We start from the raw sequence: 10,393 nt of genomic DNA, 5'->3' as shown, positions 1-10,393 counted from the left end.
CTTTTAACAGGTCTTTACTATTCGGAGGTCAGGGCTGAACTGCCCAGCTGATCCCTACACAACACTTATATACCGGTGTGGTCACCACCGGTATTACAGTATACAGCAGCCAAGAGAAAGTAGTACATCTCTTAAGGTAGTTCTCTTAAGGTGGAACAGGTTACATACACCACAAACCTCTCCTCATATGTCCATCCCCTCATCCCCGGGATTAACCGAGTGAACCTTCTTTGTACTGACTCGAGAGCAAGTATGTCCTTTCTTAAGTATGGACACCAAAACTGTACGCAGTATTCCAGGTGCGGTCTCACCAATACCTTGTACAACTGAAGCAATACCTCCCTATTTTTATATTCTATCCCCCTAGCAATGAAAGCCAACATTCCATTGGCCTTCTTAATCACTTGCTGCACTTGCATACTAACCTTTTGAGTTTCAACTTGAATTTATAGAAACATAGAAGATAGTAGCAGGAGTAGGCCATTCGGCCCCTCGAGCCTGCTCCGCCATTCAATGCGATCATGGCTGATCATCCAAATTCAGTACCCTGTCCCTGCCTTCTCCCCATACCCCTTGATCCCTTTAGCCTTAAGAAATATATCCAACTCCTTTTTGAATATATTTAATGAATTGGCCTCAGCTGCCTTCTGTGGTACAGAATTCCACAGGTTCACCACTCTCTGGGTGAAGAAATTCCTCCTCATCTCTGTCCTAAATGGCTTATCCCTTATCCTTAGACTTTCCACCATCTACAAGGCACAAGTAAGGAGTGTGATGGAATACTCTCCACAGCTGGCCAAGGTTCGGTTTGCATAGCCTCACAGATTTTACCTTAAAATTGGCTGTCCGCCCCCACACACCGTTAGCTCCGCTGGTGTGTGTTCCGATGGTGACCTCTGTCGTCACACAAAGTTCATGGTGTTTGGAGATAGGACGCATTTGCTTTTCGAGTCAGTGGAGGCGGAGGGAAGGACGGAGTGGAGGGCGGAGCAATTGGGATCACTGCTCCAGAGAACAGCCGGGTGGAAAGTTACCAGGGTTTTCCAAGGCGGGACAGGGACCTCTATAAGAACGTTCCTTCAGCCAGCAGAGACGCCAGCCGGACACTCAAGCTCTTCACGCTCTGAAGCAGTCCCGGCCCCTCATCGGACAGACGGAAGGTCTTTGAGTGACAACGCGGGATTCAGCTGCCATCATGTGGTAAGCAGATCTTTCGTGTTTAGAGGGAGCTTTACTCTGTATCTAACCGGTGCTGTACCTGTCCTGGGAGTGTTTGATGGGACAGTGTAGAGGGAGATTTACTCTGTATCTAACCTGTGCTGTACCTGCCCTGGGAGTGTTTGATGGGACAGTGTAGAGGGAGCTTTACTCTGTATCTAACCCGTGCTGTACCTGCCCTGGGAGTGTTTGACGGGACAGTGTAGAGGAAGCTTTACTCTGTATCTCACCCATGCTGTACCTGCCCTGGGAGTGTTTGATGGGACAGTGTAGAGGGAGTTTTACTCTGTATCTAACCCATGCTGTACCTGCCCTGGGAGTGTTTGACGGGACAGTGTAGAGGGAGCTTTACTCTGTATCTAACCCGTGCTGTACCTGCCCTGGGAGTGGTTGATGGGGCAGTGTAGAGGGAGCTTTACTCTGTATCTAACCCGTGCTGTACCTGCCCTGGGAGTGTTTGATGGGACAGTGTAGAGGGAGCTTTACTCTGTATCTAACCCGTGCTGTACCTGCCCTGGGAGTGTTTGATGGGACAGTGTAGAGGGAGCTTTACTCTGTATCTCACCCATGCTGTACCTGCCCTGGGAGTGTTTGACGGGACAGTGTAGAGGTAGCTTTACTCTGTATCTAACCCGTGCTGTACCTGCCCTGGGAGTGGTTGATGGGGCAGTGTAGAGGGAGCTTTACTCTGTATCTAACCCATGCTGTACCTGCCCTGGGCGTGTTTGACGGGACAGTGTAGTACGAATGCTCCGTCTGCACCGATCAGCAAGTTATTACCTAAGCGGTCTCTGGGACAATTTCCAAGGTGGAACAGTCTGAAGTTCATTCCCTTACGATCTATGTTGACATCAGACAGCATGAGGTCGTTGACATCCATCTGGGTTCGATTTGAAACAGTGCCCCGAGCTGAAAGGTCAAAGTTTAACACTTCCTGTTGACTTTTGTCCAAGTACATCGCTGGCCCCCTTCAGCGGGACATGAGAAATAGAAAGAACGAATTGCATTGTTACAGTGCCTTTCAGAACCACAGGGCGTTCCAAAGCACTTCACAACCAATGAAATACCTTAGAAGTGTAATCACTGCTGTGATGTAGGAGAGGCGGCAGACAATTTGGGCACAGTGAGATCCCATGAACCGCAATGGGATAATGACCAGTTCATCTCATTATTGGTTCAGAGAGAAATAGTGGCCGCCGGACATGGAGAACTTCCGTGCTCCTCCTCCAATTGTGGTCGAGGGAACTTTTACGTCTGCCTCAGAGGACAGATTGGGATTCGGGTCAACATCGCATCGCAAAAGACGGCAAATCCGAGAGTGCAGCACTCCCTCAGTACTGTCCCTCCGACAGTGCAGCACTCCCTCAGTACTGCCCCTCCGACAGTGCAGCGCTCCCTCAGTACTGCCCCTCTGACAGTGCAGCACTCCCTCAGTACTGTCCCTCCGACAGTGCAGCACTCCCTCAGTACAGCCCCTCTGACAGTGCAGAGCTCCCTCAGTACGGCCCCTCTGACAGTGCAGCGCTCCCTCAGTACTGCCCCTCCGACAGTGCAGCGCTCCCTCAGTACTGACCCTCCGACAGTGCAGTGCTCCCTCAGTACGGCACCTCTGACGGTAGAGCGCTCCCTCAGTACTGCCCCTCCGACAGTGCTGCGCTCCCTCTGTACTGCCCCTCTGACAGTAGAGCGCCTCCTCGGTACTGCCCCTCTGACAGCGCAGCGCTCCCTCAGTACTGCCCCTCCGACACAGTGCTCCCTCAGATCTGCCCCCCGACAGTGCAGTACTCCCTCAGTACTGCCCCTCCGACAGTGCAGCGCTCCCTCAGTCCTTCCCCTCCGACAGTGCAACGCTCCCTCAGTACTGCCCCTCTGACAGTGCAGTACTCCCTCAGTACTGCCCCTCCAATAATGCAGTGCTCCCTCAGTACTGCACCTCAGACAGTGCTGCACCCCCTCAGTACAGCCCTTTCCGACAGTGCAGTGCTCCCTTAGTACTGCCCCTCCGAGAGTACAATGTTCCCATAGTACTGCTCCTCTGAAAGTGAAGCGCTTTCTCAGTACAGGCCCTCCGACAGTGCAGCACTCCCTTACTACCGCCGTTCCGGCACTGCAGCGCTCCCTCAGTACTGCCCCTCCAACGGTACAGAACCACCTCAGTACTACCCCTTTGACAGTGCAGTGCTCCCTCAGTACTGCCCCTCTGACGGAGCAGCATCCCCTCAGTAACGCCCCTCCGAAAGTGCCGCGCTCCTTCAGTACTGCCCCTCCAACTGTGATGTAATCCCTCAGTACTGCCTCTTCGCCAGTGCAGAGCACCCTCAGTACTGCCCCTCCGACAGTGCAGCGCTTCCTCAGTACTGCCCCCCGACAGTGCTGCGCTCCCTCAGTACTGCCCCTCTGACAGTGCAGCGCTCCCTCAGTACTGCCCTTCCAACAGTGCAGCATTCCCTCAGTACTGCCCCTCTGTGATGCAGTGCTCCCTCAGTACTGCCCCTCCAAAAGTACAGCGCTCCCTCAGTACTGCCCCTCCGACAGTGCAGTGCTCCCTCAGTACAGTCCCTCCAACAGTACGGTGTTCCCATAGTACTGCTCCTCTGACATTGAAGCGCTCCCTCAGAACAGGCCCTCTGGCAGTACAGTGCTCCCATAGTACTGCCCATCTGACAATGCAGCGCTCCCTCAGTACTGCCCCTCCGACAGTGCAGTGCTCCCTGAGTCCTGCCCCTCCGACAGTGCAGTGCTCCCTCAGTACTACCCTTCCTACAGTGCAGCACTCCCTCAGTACTGCCCCTCCGACAGTGAAGCGCTCACTCAAAACAGGCCCTCTGGCAGCACAGTGTTCCCTCAAATCTGCCCATCTGACAATGCAGCGCTCGCTCAGTACTGCCCCTTCGACAGTGCAGCACTCCCTCAGTACTGCCCCCCCACAGTGCAGTGCTCCCTCAGTACTGCCCCTCCGACAGTGCAGTGCTCCCTCAGTACTGCCCCTCCGACAGTGCAGCGCTCCCTCAGTACTGCCCCTTCGACAGTGCAGTGTTCCCTCAGTACTGCCCCTCCGACAGTGCAGCGCTCCCTCAGTACTGCCCCTCCGACAGTGCAGCGCTCCCGCAGTTCTGCCCCTCTGACAGTGCAGCGCTCCCTCAGTCAAATCAAATCAAATCAAATCAAATCAAATCAAATCAAATCAACTTTTATTGTCATTGTTAGTGCACAAGTGCAGTACAACGAAATGTAGGCTTGCGGCTCCCGAGAGTGTACAATTTGGATTAGGACACTTAAACATTCAACATACATTTATGCATTTGGCTTGCAGTATATTAGCATAAATATGACCATAATAAAGTGCATTGGCAGATGTGCAGGCTTTAGTGTTTATTTGTGGAGTTCAGTAGGATGACAGCCCTGGGAAAGAAGCTGTTCCTAAATCTGGTCGTACGGGTGCGAATGCATCTGTAGCATCTTCCAGATGGTAGGAGGGCGAACAGACTGTGGCTGGGGTGGGTAGGGTCTTTGATGATGGACCGTGCCCTCCGTAGGCAGCGTTTCTGATATATATGCTCTATGGTCGGTAGCCGGGTGCCGGTAATGCGTTGGGCAGTTTTGACTACCCGCTGCAGGGCTTTCCGGTCATGGGAGCTACAGCTGCCATACCATACCGTGATACAGTTTGTCAGGATGCTCTCTATAGTGCAGCGGTAGAAGTTAGAGAGGATCAGGGGTGACAGATTACATCCCTTCAGCCTCCTCAAGAAATATAGGCGCTGCTGGGCCTTCTTCACCAGAGAGGAGGTATTGAGGGACCAGGAGAGGTCTTCCGTGATATGGGCTCCAAGGAACTTAAAGCTGGCCACCCTTTCCACCTCCGCCCCATTGATGTGGATGGGGGTGTGACTTCCGCCATTGGACTTCCTGAAGTCCACGATTATTTCCTTTGTTTTCTTGGTGTTAAGGGCCAGGTTGTTGTCGGCACACCACTTCACGAGATGCTGGACCTCCTCCCTGTAGGCTGACTCATCGTTGTTGGTGATCTGGCCTACTACCGTGGTGTCATCTGCAAACTTGATGATGGTGTTGGAACCATTAACAGCCACACAGTCGTGGGTGAAGAGGGAGTAGAGGAGGGGGCTCAGCACACATCCTTGTGGGGCCCCCTTGTTCAGGGTCGGCGGGGGGAGGTGTGGTTACCTAATTTGACAGACTGGGGTCTGTTTGTTAGGAAGTCCAGGGTCCAGTTGCAGAGGGAAGTGTTCAGGCCAAGAGTTTGGAGTTTGGTGGCCAGCTTGTTGGGGACGACAGTGTTGAATGCTGAGCTGTAGCCTATAAACAACATTCTGATGTAGGTCTCCTTACCATCTAGGTGATTCAGTGCCGAGTGTAGAGCAGTTGTGATTGCATCCTCCGTTGATCTGTTTGCACGATAGGCAAACTGGTGTTGGTCAAGGGAGGCAGGAACAGTGGCTTTGATGTGGGCTAAGACCAGTCTCTCGAAACACTTCATTATGATGGGTGTGAGTGCGACAGGTCGATAGTCATTCAGACACGTCACAGCCGCTTGTTTAGGCACAGGAATGATGGTGGCGCTCTTGAAGCATGTAGGGACTACTGCCTGGGCCAGTACTGCCCCTCTAATAGTAGCGCACCCCCTCAGTACTGCCCCTCTGACAGTGCTGCGCTCCCTCAGTACTGCCCCTCTGACAGTGCAGCGCTCCCTCAGTACTGCCCCTCTGACAGTAGCGCGCCCCCTCAGTACTGCCCCTCTGACAGTGCAGCGCTCCCTCAGTACTGCCTGCTCCGACAGTGCAGCGCTCCCTCAGTACTGCCCCCCCACAGTGCAGGGCTCCCTCAGTACTGCCACTCCAACAATACAGCGCTCCCTGAGTACTGCCCCTCCGACAGTGCAGCGCTCCTGCTGTACTGCCCCTCCGACAGTGCAGCGCTCCCTCAGTACTGCCCCTCCGACAGTGCCGCGCTCCATCAGTACTGCCCCTCTGACAGTAGAGCGCTCCCTCAGGACTGCCCCTCTGACAGTAGAGCGCCCCCTCAGTACTGCCCCTCCGACAGTGCAGCGCTCCCTCAGTACTGCCGCTCCGACAGTGCAGCGCTCCGACAGTGCAGCGCTCCCTCAGTACTGCGCCTCTGACAGTACAGCCCCCGTCAGTGCAGCCCCTCCGACAGTACAATGATCCCTCAGTACTGCTCCTCCTACAGTGCAGCGCTCCCTCTGCAATGCCCCTCCGAATGTGCAGCCCTCTCTCAGTACTGCCCCTCCGACAGTGCAGCACTCCCTCAGTACAGCCCCTCTGACAGTACAATGTTCCCATAGTACTGCTCCTCTGACAGTGAGGCGTTTTCTCAGTACTGCCCCTCCGACAGTGCAGCGCTCCCTCAGTACTGCCCCTCCAACAGTACAGAACCACTTCAGTACTGCCCCTTTGAGAGTGCAGCGCTCCCTCAGTACTGCCCCTCTGGCGGAGCAGTGTCCCCTCAGTATCGCCCCTCTGACAGTGCAGTGCTCCCTCAGTACTGCCCCTCCGACAGTGCAGCGCTCCCTCAGTACTGCCCCTCCGAAAGTGCAGCGCTCCGTCAGTACTGCCCCTCTGACAGTGCAGCACACCCTCAGTACTGCCCCTCTGAGATGCAATGCTCCCTCAGTACTGCCGCTCTGACATTCCAGGGCTCCCTCAGTACTGCCCCTCCGACACTGCAGCGCTCCCTCAGTACTGCCTCTCTGACAGTGCTGCACTCCCTCATTAAGGCACCCCTGACAGCGCGGCGTCCTTCAGTACTTCGCTTCTGACAGTGCAGCACTGCCTCAGTACTGCACCTCTCAAAGTGCAGCGCTCCCTCTGTACAGTCCCTCCGACAGTACAGTGTTCCCATATTACTGCTCCTCTGACAGTGAAGCACTCCCTCAGTACAGGACTTCTGGCAGTAAAATGTTCCCTCAGTACTGCCCCTCCGACAGTGCAGCGAGCCCCAGTACTGCCCCTCCGACAGTGAAGCACTCCCTCACTAATGCCCCTCCAACAGTGCAGCGCTCCCTCAGTACTGCCCTTCCAACAGTGCAGCACTCACTCAGTACTGCCCTTCCAACAGTGCAGCGCTCCCTCAGTACTGCCCCTCCGACAGGGCAGCGGTCCCTCAGTACTGCCCCTCTGACAGTGCAGCACTCCTTCATTAAGGCACGTCTGACAGTGCAGCGCTCCCTCAGTACTGCCACTCCGACAGTGCAGCACTCCCTCAGTACTGCCCCTCTGACTGTGCCGCGCTCCCTCAGTGCTGCCCCTCTGACAGTAGAGCACCCCCTCAGTCCTGCCCCTCCGACAGTGCAGCTCTCCCTCAGTACTGCTCCTCCTACAGTGCAGCGCTCCCTCAACAATGCCCCTCCGAATGTGCAGCCCTCCCTCAGTACTGCCCCTCTCACAGCGCAGCGCTCCCTCAGTACTGCCCCTCCGACCGTGCAGCGCTCCCTCAGAACTGCCCCTACGACAGTGCAGCACTCCCCCAGTACTGCCCCTCCGACAGTGCAATGCTCCGTCAGTACTGCCCCTCTGACAGGGCGGCACTCCCTCAGTACTGCCCCTCCGACAGTGCAGCGCTCCCTCAGTGCTGCCCCTCAAACAGTGCAGCGCTCCCTCAGTACTGCCCCTCTGACAGTGCAGCTCTCCCTCAGTACTGCCCCTCCAATAATGCAGGGCTCCTTCAGTACTGCCCCTCTGACAGTGCAGCGCTCCCTCAGTACTGCCCCTCCAATAATGCAGCGCCCCCTCAGTCCAACCCCTCCGACACTGCAGTGCTCCCTCAGTACTGCCCCTCCGACAGTGCAGCGCTCCCTCAGTACTGCCCCTCTGATGGAGCAGTGTCCCCTCAGTACCGCCCCTCTGACAGTGCAGCGCTCCCTCAGTACTGCCCCTCCGACAGTGCAGCGCTCCCTCAGAACGGCCCCTACGACAGTGCAGCACTCCCCCAGTACTGCCCCTCCGACAGTGCAACGCTCCATCAGTACTGCCACTCTGACAGGGCAGCACTCCCTCAGTACTGCCCCTCCGACAGTGCAGCGCTCCCTCAGTGCTGCCCCTCCGACAGTGCAGCGCTCCCTCAGTACTGCCCCTCTGACAGAGCAGAGCACCTTCAGTACTGCCCCTCCAATAATGCAGCGCCCCCTCAGTACAACCCCTCCGACACTGCAGTGCACCCTCAGTACCGCCCCTCCGACAGTGCAGCGCTCCCTCAGTACTGCCCCTCTGACGGAGCAGTGTCCCCTCAGTACCGCCCATCTGGCAGTGCAGCGCTCCCTCAGTCCTGCCCCTCCAACAGTGCAGTGCTCCCTCAGTACTGCCCCTCCGACAGTGCAGCGCTCCTGCAGTACTGCCCCTCCGACAGTGCAGCGCTCCCTCAGTACTGCCCCTCTGACAGTGCCGCACTCTCTCCGTACTGCCCCTCTGACAGTGCAGCGCTCCCTCAGGACTGCCCCTCTGATAGTAGAGCGCCCCCTCAGTACTGCCCCTCCGACAGTGCAGCGCTCCCTCAGTACTGCCGCTCCGACAGTGCAGCGCTCACTCAGTACTGCCGCTCCGACAGTGCAGCGCTCATTCAGTACTGCACCTCTGACAGTGCAGCCCGCCTCAGTAGAGTAGAATGATCCCTCAGTACTGCTCCTCCTACAGTGCAGCACTCCATCAGTACTGCCCCCCCACAGTGCAGCGCTCCCTCAGTACTGCCGCTCCAACAGTGCAGCGCTCCCTGAGTACTGCCCCTCCGACAGTGCAGCGCTCCCGCAGTACTGGCCCTCCGACAGTGCCGCGCTCCCTCAGCACTGCCCCTCCGACAGTGCAGCGCTCCCTCAGTACTGGCCCTCCGACAGTGCAGCGCTCCCTCAGTACTGCCCCTCCGACAGTGCCGCGCACCCTCAGTACTGGCCCTCCGACAGTGCAGCGCTCCCTCAGCACTGCCCCTCTGACAGTGCCGCGCTCCCTCAGTACTGCACCTCTGACAGTGCCACGCTCCCTCAGTACTGCCGCTCCGACAGTGCAGCGCTCCCTCAGTACTGCACCTCTGACAGTGCAGACCCCTCAGTTGAGCCCCTCCGACAGTACAATGATCCCTCAGTACTGCTCCTCCTACAGTGCAGCGCTTCCTCAGCAATGCCCCTATAAAAGTCCAGCCCTCCCTCGGTACTGCCCCTCTGACAGTGCAGCGCTCCCTCAGTACTGCCCCTCCCATAATGCAGCGCCCCCTCAGTACAGCACGTCCGACAGTGCAGTGCTCCCTCAGTACTGCCCCACCGACAGTACAATGTTCCCATAGTACTGCTCCTCTGACAGTGAAGCGTTTTCTCACTACAGGCCCTCCGACAGTGCAGTGTTCCCTCACTACGGCCACTCCGACAGTGCAGCACTCCCTTACTACCGCCCCTTCGGCATTGCAGCGCTCCCTCAGTACTGCCCCTCCAACAATACAGAACCACCTCAGTACTGCCCCTTTGACAGTGCAGCGCTCCCTCAGTACTGCCCCTCTGATGGAGCAGTGTCCCATCAGTACCACCCCTCTGACAGTGCAGCACTCCCTCAGTACTGCCCCTCCAACAGTGCAGCACTCCGTTAGTACTGCCCCTGTAAGATGCAGTGCTCCCTCAGTACTGCCCCTCTGACATTCCAGCACTCCCTCAGTGCTGCCCCTCTCACAGTGCAGCACTCCCTCATTAAGGCACCTCTGACAGTGCGGCATCCTTCAGTACTGCCCCTCCGACAGTGCAGCACTGCCTCAGTACTGCACCTCTCACAGTGCAGCGCTCCCTCAGTACAGTCCCTCCGACAGTACAGTGTTCCCATAGAACTGCTCCTCCGACAGTGCAGTGCTCCCTCAGTACTGCCCCTCCAACAGTGCAGCGCTCCCTCAGTACTGCCCTTCCAACAGTGCAGCGCTCCCTCAGTACAGCCCCTCCGACATTGCAGCATTCCCTCAGTACTGCCCCTCCGAAAGTGCAGCACTCCCTCAGTACTGCCCCTCCGACAGTGCGGCGCTCCCTCAGTACTGCCCCTCCGACAGTGCAGTGCTCCCTCAGTACTGCCCCTCCGACAGTAGAGCGCCCCCTCAGTACTGCCGCTCTGACAGTGCAGCGCTCCCTCAGTACTGCCCCTCCGACAGTGAAGCGCCCCCTCAGTACTGCCGCTCC

General features: G+C 57.0%; 1 protein-coding gene across 1 annotated transcript in view; it reads left to right on the top strand.

Annotated features, from left to right (window-relative positions):
• Window positions 1–965: 965 nt before the first annotated feature.
• LOC147091319 (haptoglobin-like) overlaps window positions 966–10,393 on the top strand; it is a 33,587-nt gene continuing 24,159 nt past the window's right edge. Inside the window, exon 1 of the mRNA XM_085976738.1 lies at window positions 966–1,200. Coding sequence (XP_085832864.1) covers window positions 1,196–1,200 — 5 coding nt within the window. The 5' untranslated portion in view covers window positions 966–1,195. The remainder of the gene's footprint in view (window positions 1,201–10,393) is intronic.

This window comes from Somniosus microcephalus, unplaced genomic scaffold (assembly GCF_052327205.1).
Source record: "Somniosus microcephalus isolate GS21.2 unplaced genomic scaffold, FLI_Smic_1.0 unresolved_chr3, whole genome shotgun sequence".
NCBI classification, from domain to species: domain Eukaryota; kingdom Metazoa; phylum Chordata; class Chondrichthyes; order Squaliformes; family Somniosidae; genus Somniosus; species Somniosus microcephalus.
This window is presented reverse-complemented; position numbering and strand designations above follow the sequence as displayed.